This window comes from Anguilla anguilla, chromosome 6 (genome assembly GCF_013347855.1).
Source record: "Anguilla anguilla isolate fAngAng1 chromosome 6, fAngAng1.pri, whole genome shotgun sequence".
Taxonomy (NCBI): domain Eukaryota; kingdom Metazoa; phylum Chordata; class Actinopteri; order Anguilliformes; family Anguillidae; genus Anguilla; species Anguilla anguilla.
This window is the reverse complement of record NC_049206.1, coordinates 4,931,560-4,958,674: the sequence shown is the minus strand read 5'-3', so window position 1 is coordinate 4,958,674 and position 27,115 is coordinate 4,931,560. Positions and strand designations below refer to the sequence as shown.

At 50.3% G+C, this 27,115-nt stretch overlaps 2 protein-coding genes across 8 annotated transcripts in view; one reads left to right on the top strand and one right to left on the bottom strand.

The window, feature by feature from the left end:
• LOC118229578 (transducin-like enhancer protein 1) overlaps positions 1-27,115 on the bottom strand; it is a 539,102-nt gene that overhangs the window by 57,217 nt on the left and 454,770 nt on the right. The window lies entirely within an intron of this gene.
• LOC118230663 (semaphorin-6B-like) overlaps positions 23,337-27,115 on the top strand; it is a 26,819-nt gene continuing 23,040 nt past the window's right edge. The window contains exon 1 of the mRNA XM_035423875.1: positions 23,337-23,371. Within this exon, the coding sequence (XP_035279766.1) occupies positions 23,337-23,371 (35 nt within the window). The remainder of the gene's footprint in view (positions 23,372-27,115) is intronic.

The following is a 27,115-nucleotide window of genomic DNA, read 5'->3' as shown; positions in this document are numbered from 1 at the left end:
ACTTTTCACTCCTCAGTTTTGTAATACCCAGCGTGTTCACTGGCCGGTTTTTACCGATGAAACGTCCTCTGTCGAATTCCAGAGAGGGCAGATAAGCTGTTATTTAACGTTTGTTTTCCCAGGAAGTCCCTTGAGTCAGGATAGGGTGCCGGACTGTGGGGTTGCCGTGATACACTGCACTAGACCCCAGTGATTTAACAGGATTAGCCACCCGGCAGCCCCTGACAGTGAAGCATTTCCTCTTCACTTATTATACAAATATATAATTATAATTATTATGAAATAAGGAAGCAAGTAATGAGCACTGCCCTGTTCGGCCAGACAAACAAACAAACAGACCAATCAACGACTCAGGTTATCTGAATATCACTGCACATTCACTGTTATCATTAACGGTGCGTTTAGTAATACGCAAGAATTCCTGAACTTTCTCACAAATGTCATATATTAAAACTGTTGTTCTGCAAGAAGTTAATTTCCCTTAAGTAATCGTTAATTTCCTTTAAATAAATAAATAAAAAGTCTGTAACAATTTAAAAAATCCAAGCATAATTATTTCTTTAGTCAACCACCCTGTCAGAATAAAGAATCCATTTGCGTTTCCCAGTAACAGCTATTTTTTTTGTATCCAGAGGGTTGTGAAGTTTCTCTTTCAGGTTTGGTGCAGGACTAATCCTCAGAAAATGGCCGATAACAATGAACACGTGAGTGACTGAGTGCGTGCATGAGTGCATTAGTGAGTGAGTGACTGTGTAAGTGCATTAGTGAGTGAGTGAGTGCTGTAGTTAGTGAGCAAGTGAGTGAGAGTGAATGAATAAGTGCAGTAGTTAGTAAGTGAGTGAGTGTGAGTGAGAGAGTGAGTGAAGTGCAGTAGTTAGTGAGTGAGTGAGTGAGTGAGTGAGTGAGTGAGAGTGAATAAGTGCAGTAGTTAGTGAGTGAGTGAGTGTGAGTGAGAGAGTGAGTGAATAAGTGCAGTAGTTAGTGAGTGAGTGAGTGAGTGAGTGAGAGTGAATGAATAAGTGCAGTAGTTAGTGAGTGAGTGTGAGTGAGTGAATAAGTTCAGTAGTTAGTGAGTGAGTGTGAGTGAGTGAGTGAGTGAGTGAGTGAATAAGTGCAGTAGTTAGTGAGTGAGTGTGAGTGAGTGAGTGAGTGAGAGTGAATGAATAAGTTCAGTAGTTAGTGAGTGAGCAAATGAGCGAGTGAGTGAATGAGTGAGTGAGTGACAGTACCAATTCCCAGGCTCCTTCCTTCAGCCTCAGCTATGACAGAGGTCCCATGATCCAGTCAGCTGAGAGATTGCAGCTCGAATTCCATCCCCACATGGCCGAGAATGCAATCATTTCTTAAATCTTTTTCCCTGACCTCGCCTGCTGCAGGCGATGCAATATTTATTCTCTGCTCCCTCTCTCTGTGCAGGACGACTTTAAGACTTTGATCCTTCTGACAGACCTCATCAGCGCAGGAGAAGGGATTCTTTTTTTCTGATTTTTTTTTCTTCCGTTAACCTGAACTTTTTTTTCTTTTCGTGAATGGATCTGTTGCCAATCCATCTTATAGCAGAATAGTGTAATCACAGAGCTTACAAAAGTCTGCCCCACATCATCAAAACTGTGGAATCCTGTGCAGTTCTCATCTGCGGAGAGCGATGTGATTGTGTGTAATAGCCTTCAGTGATGGAGGTGGGGGGTGAGTGGGGGGGGGGGGGGGGTGGATATGAGGCTCATAAGTCCGCTGCAATTTCCCCTTTTGACTGACAAGCTTTGGCATGCCAAGGCCTTCAGGTTTTCATCTCTCTCTCTCTCTCTCTCTGCCTCTCTCTCTTTCTCATTCTCCCTCCATCCCTTCTCTCTCTCTCTCTCTCTCTCTCTCTCACTCCCTCTCTCTCTCGTTCCCAGTCCCTCAGCTTGAGCCTCAGAATTTTGCTACCCCGCAGAAGTGCAGAGGTATTCTAGAGAGGCGCAATATTCAGTTCTCCACAGACAGATATGCACCCTCTGATAGTGGAGTAGTGGGAGGGGTTGGCTGGCTAGGTGAGTTTCAGCCAGGTGCATCTGGGAGATTGAACTCTGGCCCTGCTGGACATGCAGGTACCCTGGGGTCAGCGTCAGCTGTCAGTCAAAGGGCAAGTGAGCAAGTGAGTGAGTGAGAGAGCGAGTGTGAGAGTGAGAGAGGGTGGGAGTGAGTGAGCGAGCGAGCAAGTGAGTGAGTGAGCGAGTGAGTGAAAGAGTGAGTGCGGGAGTGAGCGAGTGAGAGAGTGAGTAAGCGAGCGCGTGAGTGAGTGAGTGAGTGAGTCAGTGAGTGAGTGAGTGAGTGAGTGACTGAGTCAGTGACTGAGTGACTGAGTGAGTGAGTGAGTGAGTGAGTGAGTGACTGACTGACTGACTGACTGACTGACTGACTGACTGACTGACTGACTGACTGACTGAGTGAGTGAGTGAGTGAGTGAGCGCGTGAGTGAGTGAGTGAGTGAGTGAGTGAAAGAGTGAGTCAGTGACTGAGTGAGTGAGTGAGTAGCAGTACTAGTTTTAAGGCTTCTGCTTTTCGTCTCAGTCAGTTATCACGATTGAGGCAGTTGAGAGACTGCAGCTTGAATTCCATCCCATTCAGTTCAAAGCATTCTTTGGCTTTACGAGGGAACAGGGTTAACAGTGTCGTACGCATCTCTAAGCCTTCGCTGTTCACAGCCCATCATTTATCTGTCCTTTCCGTCCTGTGTCAAGGTTACACACTGATTGATGGGGCAGGTGTCGAACCTGAATGAAAATAATAAATAATACTTGTAGTTCCAAGGCATTAATTTTTTTTTTTTTTTTTTTCTCTGGTTACAACTTGATGGGAAGCAGCCCTCTAAATGCTAATGTACCTCCCTGATTTACAAGGCGAACTTGCCAAGTCATTTACGCTGGCAGTAACAAGGTCTTGCCACTAGGGGGCGAGTACGATTAAGACAGCCACTGAACTGTGGCCGTTCGTGAAAATGCATGGATTTCTGCAGCATCCTCTCAGATCGGTTTCACCTGTACTTTGCAGGAAATTAATAGCAGATGGAAGAGCAAATTGCAGTGTTAAACGCTGAGGTTATTTGTGTAGAAAGAATACCAATTTTCCTGGCGTCCACTGGAATAGACAGAGATCTCTTAATTTAAAAAGACAAGCCACGAAATCTACGGAGTGAGTTGCAGTGCTGCATAATGTCTTAAGAAGGGGGCTTGTAACTTTGAGGTTGTAGGTTTGATTCCAGAGTGGGACACTGCTCTTGTACTCTTCAGAATGCAGCTCAAACCTGAATTGCAACGGCGAACAGCAAGTTATTTCAACAGATCAAATGCAAGTTGCTCTGGATAAGAGTGCGAAATGCCGAATGTGCAAACGTTCACTATTCTTTGGATTCTTATTGTAACCAAGAAATGTATCAAAATGACAATGAGCAAATTAGATTTCATTCCTATGTTTAGAGTCAAATACGTTTTAAGTATTAATACAGAATTAATACCTGTTTTTTTCCTACAGTAGAATATAGTTTGAAAAATATTCTAAGTGGCAACTCAAAACAAAGACCAGGAGGGTGTTACAGGACTGCAGGAGAACACTGCTGTCATCGAAGTTCTGTCACGCCGATGATAAACGCGCGCGCTCACGCACGCGCGCTCCATCCGTTCCATTAGCTGCGCGGCTCTGCTTCACGTTTTGGCATTGCCTCCGTTTTTTTTTTTTTTTTTTTTTGGTTGCTGTTTGACCGCGCGACTCAGTGAACTGTATTGGAGATGCTGTATTTTCACACCGCTCGCGGAGAGACACTGAGCTCGTGATCCTCCCACCTTGAAAAACCAACCCTCGGGTGAGAAAAGACATACAATTTATCAGCGACTGGGTGGCAGTGCCTCGTGCGGATCTTAAGAGTCGGACCGTTACTGGCGAAAGAAAGAGAGCAGACCAAACGCAAGAAAACGGCGTTCGCTTTCACAAGACCGTATGTGAAATGAAATCATGGTGTCTCTGCTACTGACAACAGCAGCAGCCGCTCGAGGCTATTGCCGGCACAGAACAACTATTGAGAGAGTGACTGATTGATTGATAATACAACTGCTATTTGCGGAGAAAGAAAGAGAGGGAGAGAGAAAAAAGAAACCGATGTAATTTCATACAACGCAGCTGGTCCAGTCCCATAGGACAGCTGTATGGATTGTTGTCGCTATCACGCGTCTTAAGCTGCAAAACCCAGCCAGCGTCTATTAAAAAATTCCGTAGGAATTCAAGACGGCTGTCCGAGGAGCATCGCTGCAGAGCAACACGGGACTGCCATGTGCCGAGGAGCGGAATAGGGACGCATTGTGGTGTGTTTTCCACCGGGGGCAGGTGGCTTGACTGCGCGCTTGTTGTGGCAGAGAGCTCGGGCGCAACGAACCCGCGAGACAGTTGTCATAAAAAGGATGTCACATTGGCGAACGGGATCCGGCTGGCATCGAGACAGGTGCGACGGAGAGAGGGAATAATTTACAAAAGACAGGCGGGGGGTGAAACAGCTGGGGGGAGGGGGGAAAAAACACCGCCGTGAACCTCAGATCCCCCTCCTCCACGTTTATGATTTTTTAGTTCAGAAGAAGCAAGGCTTTGACGAGTCGACGGCCGCTCGAGCCCCGTGCACGGGGCGCACCTTTCCCGCGACAATCACTGGTGAGTAAATGGCCGAGCAGGTCCGCGTGAGCTATAGATCGCACGCGCTCTGGGGGCAGGATTTTCACCGCGCCCTAGAGAAGCGCTGGGTCTGAAACGGTTATTTTGATGCGTTCAGATAACAGAAACCTGTTTCGGAAAGTGACGAGCAATTAACACTAATTTGTCTAATAGTTAATCTGAAATCGTTATTTATTTATTTGTTTGCGCCAATGGGCTGCGATTTTTGATGACTTTTGCAACGACTGCGTACGCGTGTACGTAGCTTTATTATCTAATTCATTGGTACCTTACACCTGCGTTATTTTCACTTCACGTGCAATTTTCTAGAATGTCCAGTGTGCTTAATAGCTCGAATCAACACACTGCGTCGGTGAAAGCTTTAATTAAATTGCACGTGTCCCTCCTTCATAATGATTCATGTTGTTTGCGTAATCTCATTATAGCATTGTAAATATAATTGGGAAAAGGGCCGCATTCCCTTTGGTGGCGCGTGCTTGTATTATCACGTTCGGCAAGATTAGATTTTGAATAGCTGGTTATTGTGTTTTTATTATGCAATATTTTCCCCTCGTGCTGATACGTTTCCCTGGTGTAACTACTATTTTCTCATTTATTTGTATTGATGCATTTAATTATCTCGAGGATGCCATGTATGTTTCTATTATTGTTGCTATCGTGAATGAGACCGAACGGGGCTCATAGCCTACAAAGGCATTTTATCGGGTTTATCGCCACTGCATTTTGCATATGGCCATTTCCATATAGGTCCCTGTATAAATACTGCGCGTGCGACTATTTTCCTCTATTTGACATTGTAGCCAGCCCCGTGGATAGGTGAGACTTTTATTGGCCTTCCTGTAGGAAATCTTAAGCTATACCTTCAGCGGGCTGAAGACGCACGTTTTGTAAAGGATGATCCTGAAGGTTCTGCAAAGAAAAAAAAAACTGTTAAAATCGCGACACGGGATTTAGTGTGGGTTTTGCTTGTTTTCCCTATCTGTCCCCCCCCCCCCCCCCCCCCCCAAACGTCTTAGCAGTAGCACTCCGGAGTCAAGTCAAAGGCTCTTTGTTTATGAATTAGGCATTTGAAACCATCCTATTTTAAACGGGATCGAGGCAGATCGCCTCCATAATTGATGTGCGTAACATGTTCTGTCAAATAATTTATGCCATTTTCTTAGCTGACGGCCTTCGGGTTCATTCATTTTGGTTCAAGATATTTACTCTGGCGGCTCCGGCGAAGCGTCTCCGTTCTGTCCCAGCGAGCCGTGCCCCATTTTTTTATGGTTTGCTTTGAACACACAGCCTACTGGTTACTCGCTGCGATCCATATCCAGTTACTGCGCACTGGCGCTTGATTAGTCGCCGTCATTCGGGTTCGTGAACTGTGTGTGTGTGTGTGTGTGTGTGTGTGTGATTCCCAACGTTTCTTGCGCCCCTGTTGTTCCATCAGGTAAAAAGCGGTGGAAGTCTGTGCATTTTGAGGCCTCTGTTCGGGGGGACACGTATCCCAGTGTTCTTCCGCAGCTGGGTTGCGGTGGAGTTCGTTGGCTGGACTGTGTCCGTGGTTTAATAGCGAATGGGGTGGGGGGGTGGGGGTGGGGGTGGTGGTGGTTTTGAACTTCTGGCGCTGGGCTCCCAAAAGTTCGTCCAACTGTTGCTATGGCCCTGTTTCAAATTTTCGATAGCCAATGGAGAGGGCTTTTGTTGGGCTTTGAGGTTTGTGGTCTGGAAATGCAGGGAAGTCGAGCAAAGTCTCCCAAGAGTCAGAGTGCTCCAGTAAAGAGCTGTGTGTGTGTGCGTGCGTGTGTGTACACGTGTGTGTGTGTGTGCATGCGTGTGTGCGCGCATGTGTATGTGTGTATGTGAGAGAGGAGGGGAGGGGGGAGGGGGTAGAGAGCCAGCAGGAACCCAAAAGAGACCCTTCAGAACCCCCATCCAGAACTAACATCCAGCAGACGGGCCAAACGCCCCCCTCACCCCCCCCCCCCCCCCCCCAAAACCCCCCCATCTCTGTATTCGTGATCTTCAAGCTCAGAGGACAAGATTCTTTGTAATATGGGGGAAAAAAACAGGATTCAAAGGTTCTTCAGTCTCTGCAGTCAATCACTGTTATTCATTTATATGTATATAATATATATATATATATACATATTTTAGAGGGGTGGTGGTTTTGTCATGTACTGAAGTTCACCTCCTTCCCCTGCAGTTCTGCGGTCCTTGGATAACCGCAGTCTGCCTGGGTGATTTATATTGGGTCCAGATTTACTCCAGAGGGCCCCGCTCCCGTGTACCCCAGAAACGCACTGACGCAGCTCCCGCGCACCCCAGAAACGCACTGACGCAGCTCCCGCGCCTAATGCTCTTTCCAGAAATCCCCTCTCGTTGCCGTGGGAGACCTGAGAGAGGCAGAGCACAGTACTGTCTGCCAGGATGAGACAGACACACGTACGCACATACATACACACGTACGCACATACATGCAAACACACGTACACATGCACATACGTGCACACACACGTGAATACACACACGTACGCACATATACATGCACATACACACACACATGAGTACACATGCACATACACTCACACATGCATACACACAAACATACTCACATACACACATGTACACACACATACAGATGCACGTACACACACACGTGCAACACACACACACATACGCACATACATGCAAACACGCATACACACACACATACAAGCACACACATGCATGCATACACATGCACATACACACACACACGCAGCACACACATGTACACACCTACACATGCACATACACACACACACACACACACACACACGCAGGTGTTTCTTTCCCCGGCCTGCCCTGCTGTGTGTACTCAGTTAATTTCTACATGCCCTCCAGCGTCCTACCTTAGCACTCTGCCCAGCAGAGCTGTGCTAACCCCTCCCCAGCACAGCGGTGATTTATGGGAGAATTACTTAATTTGGAGGGATCTGCAACCCCCCCCCCCCACCTCCCCCCCCCCCCCCCACTTCCCAGGGACCGCTCAGCCCAGTTGGTCCCTGCCCCGCCTCCGCCCCCCCCCACTTCCCAGGGACCGCTCAGCCCAGTTGGTCCCTGCTGAGTTTATGGTTTATGGTGGAATTCTTCTGCACTGCCTTCTGCGGCTGACTGATTGAGTGATTGAGTGAGTGAGTGTGTGTGTGTGTGTGTGTGTGTGTGTGTGTCTGTGTGTGTGTGTGTGTGTGTGTGTGTGCCTGTGTGCGTGTGTGTGTGTGTGTGTGTGTGTGTGTGTGTGTGTGTGTGTGTGTGTGTGTGTCTGTGTGTGTGTGTGTGTGTGTGTGCCTGTGTGCGTGTCCGTGCGCCAGTGTGTAGCCGTGTGTCTTTCTGTGAAGGAGAGAAAGATGGGGGAGGAGGAGGGAGACCAACAGAAAAAGATGGAGAGAGAGAGAGAAAAGAGGAAGAGAGGGCAGCCCTGTTAGGGTCAGCCGTGCCGGACCTGCCCTTGGAAGCAGGTGCTAAACCTGCCCCGGCAAATTAAACAGGTGGCTCCTGGGACACGGAATGTCACCTTTGCCCCGCCCCCCCCCCCCCCCCCCCCCCCCCGCCATCCCACTGGGGTTAGGACCCCGCGAGTGGCCGGCCAGCTGCAGGAGAACCGCAGTCTGTGTGTGTGTGTGTGTGTGTGTGTGTGCATGTGTGTGAGAGTGTGTGTGTGTGCCTGTGCATGTGTGTGTGCGTGAGTAAGTGTGTGTGTGCGTGCGAGTGTGTGTGTCTGAGAGCGTGTGCGTGCGTGTGTGTGTGTGTGTGTGTGTGAGAGAGTGTGAGTGTGAGTGTGAGTGTGAGTGTGAGTGTGCATGTGTGTGTGTGTGCATGTGCATGTGTGTGTGACTTGTGTGAGTGGCTGTGGCCTTGTGCCATGCCTTTTGGCCTGTTACACAAACCCCAACGCATTCCTCCTGCCCTATCTGACCTGACCCCGCCCCCCTCTGACCTGACCCCGCCCCCCTCTGACCTGACCCCGCCCCCCCAGTGACCCTGCTGACCCAGGGTGATGTCAGGCCCACCCAGGCACTGTGCCCCTAGTAGAGCGGACGCGGCCTGCCGGGAGACTGGAGTCCCGCTTGGCGGTTTAAGAAGAGAGGGGGCGGGCTCTCGCGCAGCTAGTCCCAGACGTTTGGAGGTTTAAAGATCGCTCAGCCAATAGCCCCGAGACGATTTACGACTCGCGGTTTCGCCCGCTTAGCGGACGCTTTTAGTCCCTCGCGGGGAGGGAGGAGACGGCGCTCGGCGGTTAACGGGCGAATCGGCGTTGCGGTCGGGAGACGCTGGCCCACCGCGCCCCCCCCATCGCATTAGACCGGGCGGTAATGTTCATTGGGCCTGAGCGTTTAGTATTAATTGAGGGTGTGGTCTAAAAAAATGGCGGGTTTTTTTTTTTGGTCTCCGGAGGGAAAGCGGTTGGCGTTTCGGCCTCCCCCCCCCCGTTCGAGACGGGGGGAGGGTCGCAGCCTGGCGCTCATCGGCGTCGGCGGCTCGAAGCTTCGCGGGGGTTTTTCTGGGAGGATTTTTGGGGCCTTTGGGGGCGGGCTCATTCTGTTGAAACATGATTCTTAGCGCACGGAGGGAACCCCGTGGTCCCAGTATGGAATCCGGACCGCGGTTTTGGCGGCTGGGGCTTTCCGGGCCGCCCAGGGGGGTCGCACAGTCCCCTCTAGCGTCACCCGGGGAGGGGAGCGTTTTGGGTTGGCCGGGATCACACAGTGTCTTGTCACTCAGTGGCACCCCCTGCTGGTCGACGGTGTCCCTGCAGGTGAGCTACCTGTCGAGCTGCACGAGCCTGACTCAGACTGTGGTGTGATAAGAAGTGGGGGCTGAATTCACAGCCCTGTTTAGACCACATACTGGGCCAGTGCAAATAGTCTTCCCTCGCCCCCCCCCCCCCCCTCTTCCCCCAGCCCCCATATCCCCTTTGACCCTCGCCCTGTCCGCTGGCGCTCCATTGGCTGTTCTCACGGAGCCAATCAGGAGCCCCTTGGAAGTGAAGCGTGTTCAGCTGATGAGAGTTTCAGTGCTGCTTAGTTATGGTCATGCGTCATTACCCAACGGAGACGTCAGAACGCACGCGTGCAGAGCGGCGTTTACACAATAGAGCGCAAATAAAAAAATTACAAAAATAAATAGGCCTACATTCAGTGAGTTCAAAGTCCAGAGAACCCCTTCACCCCTTTTCCTGCAAAGCAGCTATTGAGGCTCTTGAGCAGTTGCCAGGTATAATAATAATAATAGCAGCAATAACAATAATAATTATATGGTGCCATGTCATGAGGTATTTGCCCTGCAGGTCTCTCCCCCCCCTTATTTGTGGCGACATTTTCGTGAATCGGGGGAATCTCAAATCTGGCTCTGGAGGCGGTTAGTGCTGCAGGTTCTCCCCCCTCCCCTCGAATCGGGACTGATATAGACCCGGGGCTCCAGGTTGAGTTAAATCTCCGGCACAATCACTGACATTAATCGATCGATAAACTATCGGGTTGAGAAGAAAACCAGCGGCACCGCCGGGCCTCGGGGGCCAGATTTGAGATCCCCCGATTGACGAGCCCTCCTCCAAGACGTCCGCCCTCGTCTCTCCTCTCCTTTTATCTCTGCGCTTGCTCCCATCCCTTTTCCTTACTCCTTCCCGTGGTCATCCCGTCTTGCCCCTCACTCTCTTCTCTTCTCCTCTCCATTCATCTCTTCCTCTCCTCTCCCCTCCTCTCCACTCCCCCCCCCTCTTTTTCTTCCCCCCCCCCCCAAAAGGTCTTGAGCGGATCACTGCTGTCCTTCATTATTTTTAGGTCAAAGGTCGGGCGTGCCATGCCCTTTAAGTACCATAAAATCTGATTTCACGCAATGAGCAATGCTTGGCGTATTAGTTTACAGACATGGTGATTTGTGTGTATGACATGAGCCGGCGAACATGGCCTGTTTTTTCTCTTCAGCCAGACGTAACCGGCCGCCCCCTGTAGCCTCTCTTTAGCCCTTTTCAGGTTGTGAGGTCACAAACGCGTGATTACAGCGTTCTTTTACTGATCATTCTAATGCTGATGTGACAATGGACCGCCGGTGTTAGGGAGCAGCGGAATTCTAGAACGTTGACTTGGAATTTTGGGGGAGAAAGAAAAAAAAAACACACATTCCAAAAAAAAAAGCAGGCTCTTCAAAGGGTTGAGTGTCAGGCAGCGGATTCGCTCTCTCGTTCGCCCTTCCGCCGGCGGAATGACTGATCTAGATTTAGGTTCCGATTGTGGCCGCGCTCGCTGAACGTCTGGAGAGCGCGAGGCGGCGCGGTGGCGGAGTTCTGGAGACGGAGTGTCGACGCACGTTTACGGGGGAGGGGCCCTGCGGGACTGCGACCGCAGAGCTGACGACTTCGCCCCCCCCCTCCCTGCCCCCCCCTCCCCGCCACATCGCTATGAATAACATCCCACAGGCGCTGGGTAGTCCGTATATTGATTACGCGTGGAGGAATACTCCATTTGCCTTGTGAATGTGTGTGAGTGTGTGTGAGTGTGTGAGTGTGTGTTCGTTCTGAAGTGAGAAGCATCAGCTTTGGGGTAATTGGATTGGCAAAGTTTTTATTTGTCCATCGATTTCCCCTGGGGCCTGCTGTCGAGGCGTTGAGGCCCTGATGAAGTTTTGCTGCACGTTTATGGAAATGAAACATTAACGCTCTGCAATGTGGGGGTGTGGCTCAGAGCAGTACATTACAGTGCATAACAGTGCATTACAGAGCATTACAGCACATTACAGTGCATTACGGTACATTACAGAGCATTACAGCACATTACAGCGCATAACAGTGCATTACAGAGCATTACATTGCATGACAGTGCATTACGGTACATTACAGTACATTACAGCGCATTACAGCACATTACGGTGCATTACGGTGCATTACAGCACATTGCAGTGCATTACGGTGCATTACAGCACATTGCAGTGCATTATTGTGCATTATGGTACAGTGGTGTTTTGTTTTTCCCAACACTGATGTACAAGGCTGTTATTTTAAAACGCACGGTGCCGTGTGGGGCTGTGTACACCAAAACACGCAGAGCAGAGCGGTTCCTCTCTGTGATGTCCCGCTCCTCTCTCTTTCCCCCTCCCCCTCCCTCTCCCTCCCTCTCTCTCTCTTTATCTCAGTGAATCTTGGGCTGCGGGGGGAGTTTTGTGTGAGGTGGATGATGCAGGGTAGATTATTTTTAAATTTTTAATTCATACCTGACAGCGACGACAGTCGCTGCTTTATGTTTCCTCGTGTAAACATGGTGTGATGAATTGGATTGTGTGATAAAGGATAAATAAAGGAGCATTTAAACCTCAAAAATACCTCCCTCTCTCGCTTCCTTTTTCTCTCTTGCTCTCTGTCTCTCTCTCACTATCTTCCTCTCTCGTTCTCTCTCCCTCTCTCTCGCTCTCTTCCTCTCTCGCTCCCTCTCTCTCTCTCTCTCGCTGTCTCTCTCTCTCTCTCTCTTGCTCTCTCTCTCTCTCTCTCTCTTTCTCTCTCTCTCAGCGAAATGGATTGAATTTGTGTGTATCGCTGCTTGTTCCAGCTCAGAGACGATTAACGTTCATGCACCGTGCGGCCATCCTGGGGGGGGGGGGGCAGCAAGGGAGAGAAACTGCCAGATGGGTGTCGGGGGGTCCACAGAGGTATAGAAAGGTGCAGGGTGGGCAGGGCTGGGTCCAGCTTATCAAGTAAAAATGGGTGTGGCTCAATTCAGCCTATCGGGTCAAAATGGGCGTGGCTCGGTTCAGCCTATCGGGTCAAAATGGGCGTGACTCGGTTCAGCTTATCGGGTCAAAATGGGCATGGCTCGGTTCAGTTTATCGGGTTGACATGGGGGGGGGGGGGGGGTTTGGGGGGGGGGCAATGCTCCATCTCTCCCTCGTGTCCTCCACTGGGCGGAGCTAAGGAGTCGAGGAAAGGACGTGAGGGAGAGAGGCGAAGGAGCGAAGATAAGCGGTTGGAATGAACCCGTGTGGTGCCGTGCTTCAGGACGTAGACTCATCACTCAGGTGTGTGAGTTTAAATCCCAGGTAGCACGCTGCTGCTGTACAGGTAGTTAACCTGCACATCCTCAGCAGGAACCCCAGCCCTATTAACAGACCCTTTCATGTGTATGTATCAGACCTCGGTCAAGTATGCATTTGAAACGCTTTAGCTCTCTGGAATTTGGTATAATTTAGTACCTCCTGCAGTTTCAGCAAAGCGTGTATCTGGGGGGAAAAAAAAACAAAAAAAAACTTTCAAACCTTTGATAAAACAATTTAGTTCTTCAAAGTTGTTCTCAGGCTTTTTTTCTGCACGTTAAATTTCTTTTTTCTTTTTTTTTTTCTACTTTACTGCATTGTCTGTTGATCTGATCTAAATGGAGGGAAAAAATGATTGATTCAAGATGCGTTAAAAAAAAAAAATCATGTACAAGTATGCGGTTTACATGCTATTTGACCTGAGTCGGAATATATACCATATTTCATTTGTCTTAAATGCATAGAAAAAAATAAATATCGGCAAAAGTTATGGCAAGTGTGTGTGACATGTCTTCCCCCCCCCCCAAAGGTTTTCCATGGAAAATCAAAAGGACATATGTTGAGACTTGGACTGGGGGATAAAGGGGGATTGTGCGAAAATAAAAACTCGGGGAAAGTGCATGGTTGGCCAATCTAAAGCATATTAAACCAACCCAGGGCTAAGGGCAGTTGTTCTTGCTGTGCGGTTGCCACATCACACCCTCTAATCCCCCCTGAGGGCACACTTTCATATGTTTGCTGACTTGCCTGCAGGAAAAACAAAAATACATTTTCAAGCCGACAATATAAATTTTAGGCCCGCATGTTAAGTGTTATTCATAAGGCGAGCTAGAGATTTTTTTTTGGTTTTTCAGACAGCAGATCCTGTTGCCCTTTGAGCTGGTGTTCTTGTAGTAAGGGAGGTTCGTCTTGTCCCCTTTGATGAGTGGGAATGAAACCGGCGAAGTCATTAAGCTGAACGAATGCGGAAGGATTTTAAGATTAGCTCGTTTAGTTCCCATCCCACTGGGAGTATTTTGCACCAGGGCCAGACTGGGAGTAAAAATTTGGTTCTGCCATTTTTTTGGCATTGATTTCCCCCCCCCCCCCCCCCAGGACCTAACCCTACACATAAAGAGGCGAGTGCGATCATCATGTCATCGTGTGGGGGGTAGAGGAGGGGGATTGCCATCGCAGACCACAGGAGCAAAAGCACATTTCAGGGAACAATTGAATCGATCTGCCCAAAAGGAGAAACATGGATTTTTTTGCTATACAGGAGGAGGCTTGCCAGAGGAGAGTCTCGCAGCAGCGACACTCTCTCTCCACCCCTCCTTTCTCTCTCTCCCTCTCTCCCCCTCTCTTCCCCCCCTTCTCTCTCTCCCTCTCCCTCTCTCTCTCCTCCCCCTCTCTCTCTCTCTTTCTCTCTCCCTCTCTCTCTCTCTCTCCCTCTCTCCCCCTCTCTCTTTCCCTCTCTCTCTCTCTCTCCCCCCCCCCTCTCTTTCTCTCTCTCACTCTCTCTCTTTCTCTCTCCCCCCCTCTCTCTCTCTCTCTCTCTCTTCTCTCTCCCCCTCTCTCTCTCTCTCTCCCTCCCTCCATCCCGTTCGGTTCAGGCCGCGAGGGCTGGGGCTCTCTGCGGTTTGATTGATTTTTAAGCACCTTTTCTGCTGCACATAATTTATCCCCCCCCGGCACATTTTGGCGCTGTTAAATTAAACTCGGAGTGGGTGGAACACCGGTCCCATTTAAAACAGTGCAGACATGTGCGATCGCTTTCCCAGTGCTCTGCACAGCCGCCATTCCGGCTCCTGCCCGCCATTCTGGCTCCTGCTCATCAGTCTTTCCAGGGTTTTCATTGGGGTGACCCACGTGGTTTGTGGTGTAGGTGTCTAGGGACAGATTCCTGCCCAGTTGGGCTACTTTATTTCATGTTATTGTCTGGGGGAAAAATGGGGGTTCACCATTTTCAAATCTGGCAACACTGTCTAGGGTGTCTCTTGGTGACGCGAACCTATGCTGACGTAGCGAATCCTTGCCCATTTATCCTCGGCAAAGACTCGTGGCCTCCACCTTAATTAAAGTGCTGGCTGGTGCAATGCCAAGGCCGATTTCCAGGCTGTGGAAAAATGAAAAAAAATAAAATAAAATAAAATAAATACTGGGGGTGAGAACCAGGATGCGATCAAGCTGTGGATAGCCTGGAGGTGCTCAGCGTGGAGCGCTGAGGAGAGCAGGAACAGCGTTCATTTCTGCTTCTCTTCTGAATGGATGCAGATTCCTGTGTGGGCAAACTGAGCTGTGTTTTACAGATGGGTTGGCGGGTTGGCGGGTTGGGGGGGGTATTATTATTATGGGGGGTGGGTGGGGGGGGAGGATGAGGCTCCAGCTTGGCTTCTGTGACTCTGGGAACTGGTGTTTCCTCCAGCTTTTAGAGGTGTGGGAGTTATTTTGCAATTTGCGTTTTTTTTTTGTTTTTGTTTGTTTGTTTGCACCGCATTGTTTTTATTTTCCTCTCCGTTTGTTTGTCCTTCCCCTGAACACTCGGAGGGCCTTCCCAGTGCCTTCTGGGAATCCCCTTTTTGTTTTTCTTTTCGCCGGGATCTGGCGCCCCTCTTCGGCGTCAGCGGCACCGCTGTGCACTCCCGAAGATCCGTGCGGCTGAAGGCCATGTACCCCACCAAACCCACCCCCACCCCCCCACCCCCTTGGGGTACATTGGTGCCCCCACCATTTCTCTAGCATGTATTTCTTTTTTTGCTCCTGTCATGAACGCAGGCCATTTTTACATGGCGTTTGGGCGCGGAGGGGCGGGGGATGGGGAGGGGGGTGTGGGGGATTGTGGGGGAATCTCTTATTTTTATCTCTGAGCTACACGCGCGCTAATTATGTCGTTTTTTAACGGCGGCGGTTCCCAGACTCGTTTCTGGCGACCCTCCTGTGTACGCCGGGTTTTTCGTTCCAACCACAGTTTGCAATCCCCCGAATTTGAAACAAGCTGTTCATTTTTCTTAATTAGAAGCTTTTTCGTGTTTTTTGAGGGATTATTTACCCTCTCAAGCCACATTATGTCAGAAATAGCTATGCGCGCCATGAAGAATAAAAGTCCCATATTCACACTGTGCCCATTGTGCTCTATTGCAAACAAATACATAAAAAGAGGGGGAAATTATTTGTTTTAACTGATCAAATTAAAGACCACAATGAATCACTAGACTCCTATTTGGTGGAGGAGAGAGCACACGGCCACTAAAACTAACCATTTGGTCGGTAATGAAGAATTAAAAAGACAGACATGACAATGTGCCAAAACCTGCGTTGTGTTTATAAGTTTAAGTAAAAATTATGAAGGAACTTAAAACGCACACTTTCGACGGCCTTAGCTGAGCTAGAGTTTGGCCGTAAACAAAAACCAGGGTTCCCCAGGAGCAGTCTCGAGAACCACCTGCCCTGACAAACTCTTTTCTCACAGGACACAGGTACATATTGAGACTTCAGCGCCTGTTGAGAGACGTGTCGTGCCGATGGGGTTTTCGAAAGCGGCTTGGTTTAAATGTATTGTGTTTAAACGGAGTGTATTCAAGCCACATCCTCGTCAGATCAGATCACCGGGTGGGTTTTGTTCTCTTTAGGGTAGCTGGGTTTGCCAGGTTTTTAGCCACGGGGTGCGCTTCCGTGCCTCACTCCAGGAACGGGTCTTGGAGTGCACTCTGGGGGGGCTTGGGATCTCAAACTCAAATCTCGGAGGCTTTTTTTTTTGTTTGTATGTGTTCCTGCTGGTACGTGCTTAATTGAAGCCTTTTATTGGGAAGGTCTAATTTTGGCTGCTGATCGAAGGGAAATCACACAAACGGGCAGAGAGTACAGCCTTCCAGGACTGCAGTTGGAGATTAAAGAGAGAGTTGGAGAGCCCCCTGGTCGAGGATGCGGTCGGGAAATGCGGAGATGTAGTTTGGGATGCGGTGTCAGATGTGATCTGGAAGGAATCCTGGGACATGGTCTGCAATGCATTCTGGGATGAGGTTTAGAACGTGGTTTGAGACGAGGTCTTGGACGGGATGTGAATCTCGCCCTTCACGCTTCAGCGTCTTGACTTATCCCTTTTTCTTTTTCCTCCTCTTTGTCCATCATGCTTGTGGGAAGGCTGGTCTTAGAAAGTCTACCTTCTGCTCCGCCTCCCCCCCCCCCCCCCCCCCCATCGTCCAATGCCTGTCCGCCACTCAGCACGTTTAATTCAGGCTGCCCGCCGCCAAGTTCTTTAACGAGCCGCCATCTCTCTCACGCCTGCCGGGGAGTTAGCGGTTAGCGTGTTTCCATGCCGACGGAATGCCGCACGCGCCCCCACCAACCCCCCCCCCCGGCTGCTCTCTGGGGTGCACTCAACAAGGCAGTCCACAGGTCAGTCCCTCCCATCGCATCTGATTGGTGGAGCTGGGTTGAGAGAGTGCGCGGCTGTTCGCCGTTCCAATCCCGCTTGGATCACTGCCTGCCCCCCCCCCCCACCCCCCCCCCCCCCCCCCCGCCACCACCCCCACCCCCGACCCTTTTCAATTAGCATCAGGAAGACAGAGCTCACGGTCTGAATCACTCACTTGACCAATCGGTGATCAGACATAAGATGGGACCCGCGGCTCTCTGAGCTTTTCTCCACTCGTCCGTGAGTCGTGATTGGCTAGACAGGTTTTAACCACAGGGGAAATCTCCACAGGGGGAGAATTTTGCTGTTTGACAGTGGAATTGAATTTTTAAAATCACATTCAAGCACACCGCCAACATTTTCCCCTGGAAAAAAAAAATAAAATACCAGCTTGCTCACACTGCTTCTGTCACCTTTACAGGAGTCAGGGTTTTTTTTGTATTTTGTTTGATGTGACATTCCGCGAACAGGTAGGTGGTATTTGCAAAGCTGACTTATAAATTCACAGTGCAGCTCTCAGAAGTCTTTCCAAAGGTTTCATTTTATTTATTTATTTTTTTACAAAAGTTCCCATCGTTGCACTGGGTGCTCTGATGTGTGTGGGTTTTTTTTTTTTAATTCTAAAGTCAGTGTTCTAGAACTCCACTGCTTTCAGTCCCCAGTAGTGACTGTGACATCAGCATTAGAATGTTCAGTTACGAACGTATCGTTTTCCTGTTAATGATTCACTTTTGCAGAGTTTGTCCTGGATGTTTTATTGTCCATAAAAGGGGCGGACTCTGGACTAAAAGAGAGTGAAGATATGCTCAGAAAACAAACTTATATCAAGAAGGAAGAAGGAGTAACAATTTGTTTTACGGGAGTGCGGGACAGTCTGCCCCTTATTTCATTTTTATTTATTTTTTTAACAGAAACGAAAAAAGAAAAAAAAAAATCTAAAATACAAACCCCCTTGTGCCAGTGCAGGCACAATGACAACAATACAAATCACAAGAAGAAAAGCAAACAACGTAAAACTCCATTGAACGATTTGTCAAATAGTGAAGCGTGGCTGGTTTTGATGCAGTACAATGCCACAGAACGCAATGCGATGCAGCAAATCAATGTAACGACGTAGCATTCAAAGAATGTCGAGCCAGATGTCTGAAAACTTGTGTTCGGAGTCCTGCAATTCAAAGCTCTCAAAACGCACCTACACCTGAGCCTCGAGGAGAAGCCGCGATGCTCGTCGCCAGTTTGCCGAAAAAATCGTCGAAGGGTCCTTTGGGGGAGGCCCGAGCGGTCATCGTCGTTATTCGTCAGAAGCGTTTGATGGTGCCGCAAGGCCTGGCTGGAATCGGGCCAGTGAGTCCATCAGAGACCAGACTGACCCGGCAGTTTTGGTCTGACGCTGCTAAACAAATACGCTGCAAAGTAAGAATAGGCATAGAGGCCTGCTAGTTTAGAGGCCTGCTAGTTTGGACCAAGATGTGTGTGTGTATAGACTGTGCCACCCAGTGCATGTCTGAGGCCGGTAAGAATGCCGGCGGGGGTGTATGCTAGCATAGCTTTAGGCAGCATTGTAGTGAAATAAGCTTGTGAATTGTGGACCGGGTGCTTGTAAAAACTCAGTGGTTGCAGGTTTTATTCCCAGGAGGGGCACAGCATCGCACCGTTGTGCGTTGTATTTAACCTGAATTGCTTCAGTAAAAAAATATCTGGCTGTATAAATGGATTTTGTGTGTGTGTGTGTGTGTGTGTGTGTGTGTGTGTTGAAAAATTTAAGCCATTTAAATCGTTGTGGATAAGGGTGTCTGTTGAACATAAGATAAAAACACTTAGCTCTAAATGGCCTCTCGCTAATCTGGCTCAACACCAACGCAACGGAAAATTACAACTCCTCACAAAATCTAATTCACAGGTGATAACAGTATTAATATGCTGTAAATGTCCGATGGCTGATTCCTGTCTGTGGAGAGTGTGACGATGAGAAAAGGATCCCACTCATTTAGAGATAAGCTCCACACCTGAGTATCCTGTTTCCAGCCATACCTGGCTGTGGGTGACTGCAACAAAATGCTGTTCATTCTACGCGATGACCTGACATCCCTGCAATCCTCTGCTATCGTTTGCCAGCGCTAAAGGCTAAAGCCGCCCATAGCAACCGATAGCATTCGCTAACGCTGAGGCTAAAGCTGCACATAGCGACCGATAGCATTCACTAACGCTGAGGCTAAAGCTGCACATAGCGACCGATAGCGTTCGCTAACGCTGAGGCTAAAGCTGCACATAGCGACCGATAGCATTCACTAACGCTGAGGCTAAAGCTGCACATAGCGACTGATAGCGTTCGCTAACGCTGAGGCTAAAGCTGCACATAGCGACCGATAGCATTCGCTAACGCTGAGGCTAAAGCCACCTATAGTGACTGATGACGTTCGCTAACGCTGAGCCTAAAGCCGCCCATAGCGACCGATAGCGTTCGCTAACGCTGAGGCTAAAGCCACCTATAGCGACCGATAGCGTTCGCTAACGCTGAGGCTAAAGCTGCACATAGCGACCGATAGCGTTCGCTAACGCTGAGGCTAAAGCCGCCCATAGCGACCGATAACGTTCGCTAACGCAGAGCCTAAAGCCGCCCATAGTGACCAATTGCGTTCGCTAACGCAGAGCCTAAAGCCGCCTACAGCTACCGATAGCGACGTCTGGCGCTTGGCCGTAAAAACGGGATATAAAATAATGGCGTCTCCACCTCTGTCTCCGCTCGGCGGGACGCCATTGCGCGACGCCGCAGAGCGAAATGGCAAACGAGGGGGGAGCAATCTGTAAAGGAGGAGCTCAGATGGAGTGTTTACTGTACGCTAATCCCATTTAGGCCAAACAGCCCTGCTCGGAATGTGTCGCCGCCCGAACAATGGGAAAATAGATGCTTGTGTCTTTTGTTTTTACTGGGTGTGTGTGTGCGGGGGGAGGGGAGAGGGAGTATCTCCTCTCTATATATTTATCCTACTTCTGGTATATATAGAAAAGAACCCGGAATTGAACCCTTTGAAGAGTACGGTTTTTTTTTTTTTTGGAATGTTTTTTTTCCACATTCTAAGTCAGTGTTCTAGAACTCTGACTTGCATTGTTTTTTTAGTCACCAGCAGCGATTGTTACATCAGCGTCAGAATGTTCGGCTGAGAACATTCTGATCACGTATCTGTGATCTCGCGGTCGCTCGAAGGGTTAAGGGAGGCGGTGGCGAGGACCTCGCCGCGTCACGGTTGAGGGAGTGCCCTTGCAACGAGGAGGGACGGCGGTTGTGTCCTTGAGCTGAGCGCCTAACCCAACTCTCTCTCTCTCTCTCTCTCTCCCTCTCTCTCTCCAGTCAGCAGTCAGCTATAAAAAAAAAAATGAAACCTATGAAAAAAAAACGTGAGCTGTCTTTTTAAGGAGTGCCGCTGGCTAGCCCTCAGCTGAGCAAATTAGCGACGTGATGAGGTGCATTGCTGTTTGCGAGGACGGTTCACTGGGCCAGATTACCCGAGTGCTTATTAGGAGTGTAATTATGGCTGACCCCCCCCGATGATCTGGGGCCTGACCCGGCCTCACTAGTGAGCCTGGCCAGGGGGGGGCTTGATTTGTCACGGTCCCGTGAAATGACCTTAAATACGGGGTGGGGGGAAGGGGGGGGGGGGCTTAGAGGAAAAGCAAGGAGGGAGCGTGGGCAGGGATTCGGGGGAGTGCGAGTACGAGATGAGGTGGGGAGAAGGCGCTGGGGGGGGGGGGGGGCAGCTCCTAGGCAGGTGACAGGTGTATTGCTTGGGAAGTTATCTCCACCTGTGTTTTGGTAGCGTTAGAACTATATTGTTGCAGTTTTATGCCCGCTTTTAAAGTTCACACATTATTATAAAGTGTATCGAGTGCTAATAGTGTTGACCTTCATGTGGCTCACAACAAATTATGCAATTTAATTGTTCAGCGTTTTTCCCAATCACAGCGTACGGCACGGAACAGGACCGAATTACATCATTTCAGTCACTCCAGTTGTTAGGAACAAATTTTGTTACCAAGCGGGGCATGGTAATGTTAAAGTTGTTAATTACCTAATAAATAAAGCACGGTTAGCGGAGACTCGTGGCTTGCTGGGAAGCCGAACCGTACTGTACAGCCAGTCAGAGCGCTGCGTGACCGAGGTGGCTCAGGTTCGTCCAATCAGAACGTCCTGTTGACTGGGTCATAGTGTCCCCCCAGGTTTGGAGGTCACCTGTGGCAGTATGGCGTGTTGCGGCTGGGGTAAGGTTAGCCGTTAGACTTTGTTAATGGTGTAGTATAAACTGTGGTCATGGTCTGGGCTGAGGGGAGGGTGGGTGGGGGGGCGGGGCGTGGTTGAAATTGTGAACCGGACTTGGGGGGGGGGGGGGGGGGGAGTGGTAGATGAAGCAGAATGCCGACAGCCTGTTACAGGAGTCTGTTTGTGCTCGAGTCTGCTGCACAGACTAGTGCCTCCTAGTTTGACCTGGCACAGGTCACCTGAGAGCAATGTTCACTGTGTGAACCGGGACCCAATGCGTCCGTGGCTGTGCATTACTGTTACATAATGGGTATTGCACCTTATCGGACCTGTGCTTTGTAGTCGTTCCAGTGACCTTTGGTGTGCGCTTATTGTCCGTCGCTTTGGATGAAAGCGTCTGCCGTATAAACGTAGTGCGATGAGATGTGTCAGATTTTTACTTTTACTTTCACTCCTTTCGTCAGAGTTCACAGCAGACAGGGGGCCAGTTCCTGTGCCCAGGGGGGTGTCAAACTCCGGTCCAAGAGGGCCCCGGTCCCCAGTGGTTTTTTTGTTTTTTTTTTCGACTTCCTTTCGATGGGCGGCCCGTTCAGGCACTTTGGCGAACAAGGTGTTCGGACTCCTTAGCCAATCAGTGACTTGACGGACTCCTCAGCCAATCAGTGACTTGGATTAAGCGCTTAGAGTGCGGGAACGCGCCTGTTGCCGGCAGGACCCCCGGCAGCCCTTCCGGGATTTGAGTTTGAGGTCCCGCGGGCGCGTCCGCTCCTCCCTGAGCGGTCGAGCGATCGCGGGGTCCTGCGCGGCGAGAACAGGGGAAGTCAACGCGTGCTCATTTTCTAACGCCATTTTTTTTTTTTTTTTGATTTTCCGTCTCCCTCACCCGTCCCCATTTCGGCAGGCGCCGCGCATCTGCCGAGGTCACCTGACAAAGTCGCCACGGTGACTGTGCTCCCCCCCCCGCCCCACCGCCGCCCCACCCCACCCCACCGCCCAACGCGTTCGCCTGCCAGACAGGGACTGTTTGTTTCCCCCGGCACTGTTTCAGCGTGATGGGGAAGCTGCCACCAAATCAGACACGAGGGCCGCAGGGTAGCCGTGGGGGGGGGGGGGGGGGGGACTATGAGTGAGCCTGGTGATTCAGTGGAAGGGCTAGCGCACTGCGAACTGCAGGAACCCTGGCCAACTTTAAAGGGCAAAAAAAAAATCCAGCCTTTGCCATTAAACGAGGCAGCTGTTGTTAGTTATCGCTGGTGTCGTGCGTAAGTCTTCGCTTCTCCAAAAAAAAAAAAAAAAAAAAAAAAGGACATCTCAGGAACGACAAAAAACAGATTCTATTTCCCTGGTATTACCACTTAGTTTTAAGGTTCTAGCATTCCGGATTTTCGAACCAACTTTATTAGCTTTGTTACAAAATGGCCGTCTGTGTTCCGCTCCACACTTTCGAAGGTTGGAGCCTTCGCGCCGGACCACCGGACCCCCTCAGCCGAGGCAGGCCAGCACCCGCACGGGCCTGTGTGATTGTGTACGTCGTCATGGAAATAAGTTTCATGCAGAACGAGCAGCATCGCTTTACGCTCGTGTTTTATTCATGTATGGCGTTCCAGACAGGTGAAAAAGCGGTGTATATCAGGTGTATATCAGGTGTGTGTCGGCTTGCAGGTAAGTAAGCGGCACTGCCGAGGCTCCAGGGTGTGTAACGGAGGGGGGGCGGCAGCGCAGTGTAATGGGTAAGGAGCTGGTCTTGTAACCTAAAGGGCGCAGGTTCGAACCCCGGGTAGGACACTGGCGTGAAGCTGAACGGGATATTCCTGGGTAGGACACTGGTATTGTACCCTCCAGCGAGGTACACATACACCAGCGGTGTAAATGGATGCAGTGTAAATGCTGTGTAGAAGCTGTGTAAATTGCTCTGGATAAGAGCGGCTGCCCACTGCCTGTAGGGTAATGTTTAGCCCCAGCGTCCCGGGCTGCCTGCGCAGGTGTGTGGTTAAGTGCCGCAGGGAGGCAGTGTGGGGTCCTGTGTGAGGTCCTCTGCAGGCAGTGTGGGGTCCTGTGCTTCTCTATAAAACCCTTCAGCCTGGAAGCACCGGCCCTTATTCTTTTATCTCTCGCCCAGCATCTCTCCTCACGCTCCCTCTCTCGTTCTCCTCTCTTTTCCCTGCCGCCTCTCTACGCCCTCTATTCCTCCTTTGCTACCTCTTTTCCTTTGCTCTCTCTCTCTTTCTCTTTTACCTCTCTTTACCCTGCCGCCTCTTTGTGCCCTCTATTCCTCCTTTGCTACCTCTTTCCTTTGCTCTCTCTCTCCGTGTATCTCTCTCTCTGTCTCTCACTCTGTCTCGCTCTCCCTCTCCCTCTCTCTCTCCCTCTCTCTCTGTCTCGCTCTCCCTCTCCCTCTCTCTCTCCCTCTCTCTCCCTTTCCCTCTCTCTCTCTCTCTCCCTATCTGTCTCTTCATCTCTCTCAATTTTTAGTATCAATTTCAAAGTGCTTTATTGGCATGAACAAATAATAGGTGCTTGTGTTGCCAAAGCAAAGGTTACACAATAAAAGTATGTAGATTATAGATTAAATTTATAGATTATGGCAGTAAGTGATGTTTGGTGTGTGTGTGTGTGTGTCTCTCTCTCTCTCTCTCTCTCTCTCTCTCTCTGGCTCATGCACACACTCTCACCCACACATTTCCTCTCTGCCCGTCAATACAGCTGTTTCCCATATATACCTTTCTAATGAGGATAGGAAAATGTCAATGTATATATTTTTGTGTGTGTGGGGCACAGGCTGCAGGTGTGTGTGTGGGGCACAAGCTGCAGGTGTGTGTGTGGGCACAAGTTGCAGGTGTGTGTGTGGGCACAAGCTGCAGGTGTGTGTGTGGGGCACAAGCTGCAGGTGTGTGTGTGGGCACAAGCTGCAGGTGTGTGTGTGGGCACAAGTTGCAGGTGTGTGTGTGGGGCACAAGCTGCAGGTGTGTGTGTGGGGCACAAGCTGCAGGTGTGTGTGTGGGCACATGCGTGTGTGAGTGTACAGCAGTCCATCTCTCCAGAGTTATATTTGCGTTAAGATTCTGCTCGTCCGTAACCTCGACTCGAACCCCAGACCGGTCGCACCAGGAGCCCTTCTAACCGCTGCACCAGGAGCCCTTCTACCCACTGCACCAGGAGCCCTTCTAACCGCTGCACCGGGAGCCCTTCTAACCGCTGCACCAGGAGACCTTCTACCCACTGCACCGGGAGCCCTTCTACCCACTGCACCAGGAGCCCTTCTAACCGCTGCACTGGGAGCCCTTCTAACCGCTGCACCGGGAGCCCTTCTACCCACTGCACCGGGAGCCCTTCTACCCACTGCACCAGGAGCCCTTCTACCCACTGCACCAGGAGCCCTTCTACCCACTGCACCAGGAGCCCTTCTACCCACTGCACCAGGAGCCCTTCTACCCACTGCACCAGGAGCCCTTCTAACCGCTGCACCGGGAGCCCTTCTAACCGCTGCAGATCTGGCCCTTGAGTTTCTGTGAATCCTCCCCGCCCACACACACACACACACACACACATACACACATACACACGCTCTCTCTCTCACACACACACACACACAAACACACACACACACACAAACGCTCTCTCTCTCACACACACACACACACATACACACACTCTCTCCCTCACACACACACACACACTCTCTCTCACACACACACAGTGTCACTCTTGCAGCCCTAGGTTCAAACAGACACATGACGTTGTCCTTTTACATTACATTACATTACTTTACAGGCACTTAGCAGACGCCCTTATCCAGAGCGACTTGCACAAGTCTTTACACAGCATTTACACTGCATCCACATATACTGCTGGATATATACTGGGGACAATGCAGGTTAAGTGTCTCACTCAAGGGTACAACGGCAGTGTCCTACCTGGGAATCGAACCAGCGACCTTTAGGTTACATGACCAACTCCTTACCTATTATACTACACTGCCACCCATTGTCACTCTCTCCTAGCTGGGGCAGCTGTTCCGCATGCACACACACACACACACTCACACACACTCAAACACACACTCACACATCACCTCCCATGGGCCCTGTTCCAAATACCCCATATCAGCACCATCGGGGAGAGAAAGAAAGAGAGAGAGAGAGAGAGTTAGAGACAGAGGGAGAGAGAAAGTTAGAGACAGAGGGAAAGAGAGAGAGAGAGAGCGTTAGAGACAGAGAGAACGAGAGAGAGTTAGAGACAGAAAAAGAGAGAGAGACAGAGTTAGAGACAGAGCGTGCGAGAGAGCATTAGAGACTAAGGGAGAGAGGGAGAGGAGAGAAAGAGGGAGAAAACATTAGAGACAGAGACAGGGAAAGAGAGAGAGAGAGAGAGAGAACGATAGAGAGTTAGAGACAGAAAAGAAGAGAGTGAGAGAGCGTTAGAGACAGAGACAGAGTAGAGAGAGAGAGCCTTAGAGACAGAGACAGAGGGAGAGAGAGAGAGAGAGAGGGAGAGACAGAGACAGAGTAGAGAGAGAGAGCATTAGAGACAGAGACAGAGGGAGAGAGAGAGGGAGAGATAGGGAGAGATCTCTGGCTGGAGTCTGTAGCTCTGCAGAGGCGCATCACGCCGCACTGTTCCTCTCGTGTCCCTCCGCCCCTGTGTGCACAGCCTGTTTACTCTGTCTGAGCCAGGCCCCCCCCCGGGATCACTACGCCTCAGAGATTCAGAGGAACACGTACGCGCATACCAGTGTATGCATGCGCAAACGCACACACACACACACACCTTCTCAGACACACACAGACGCACACACACACCTTCTCAGACACACACAGACGCACACACACACACACCTTCTCAGACACACACAGACGCACACACCCACACTCACACACACACACACCTTCTCAGACACACACAGACGCACACACACTCACACTCACACACACACACACACACACTCAAACACACAGACACACATGCATGCACACACACACACACTCAAACACACAGACACACATGCATGCACGCACACACACACACACAAATGCTCACACACTCCTTCTCAAACGCACAGACACACACGTGCGTGTATGCACACACAAATGCACACACAAATGCACACACACTCCTTCACACACACACACACACACACACGTTCATACTCATTCTCACACACACACACACACACCCAAAACAGTGCCCGTTGAGGAAGCCAGTAAAACACCTGCAGCACCGCAGTATCTCTCATTCTCCGGTGGGGCAGGCATTGGGTGCTTACACTCCCCGTAAAACACCTGCAGCAGCGCAGTATCTCCCATTCTCCGGTGGAGCGGGCATTGGGTCCTTACACTCCCCGTAAAACACCTGCAGCAGCGCAGTATCTCCCATTCTCCGGTGGAGCAGGCATTGGGTCCTTACACTCCCCGTAAAACATCTGCAGCACCGCAGTATCTCTCACTCTCTGGTGGAGCAGGCATTGGGTCCTTACACTCCCCGTAAAACATCTGCAGCACCGCAGTATCTCTCATTCTCCGGTGGGGCAGGCATTGGGTGCTTACACTCCCCGCGAACACCGCGGGGCAAAAGTGGCGTTTAAATCACATCAGGCAGGTCACTGCAGTCCGGACGCGACTCAGAGCAGGTCCTTTTATATGTGAACGTAGCCAGTGGCGAGCGCTGGAAGTGCGTTTGTCTGTGGAGGTGTGCGTTTATGTGGAGCTCCCTGTTGGCATTTTTACAAA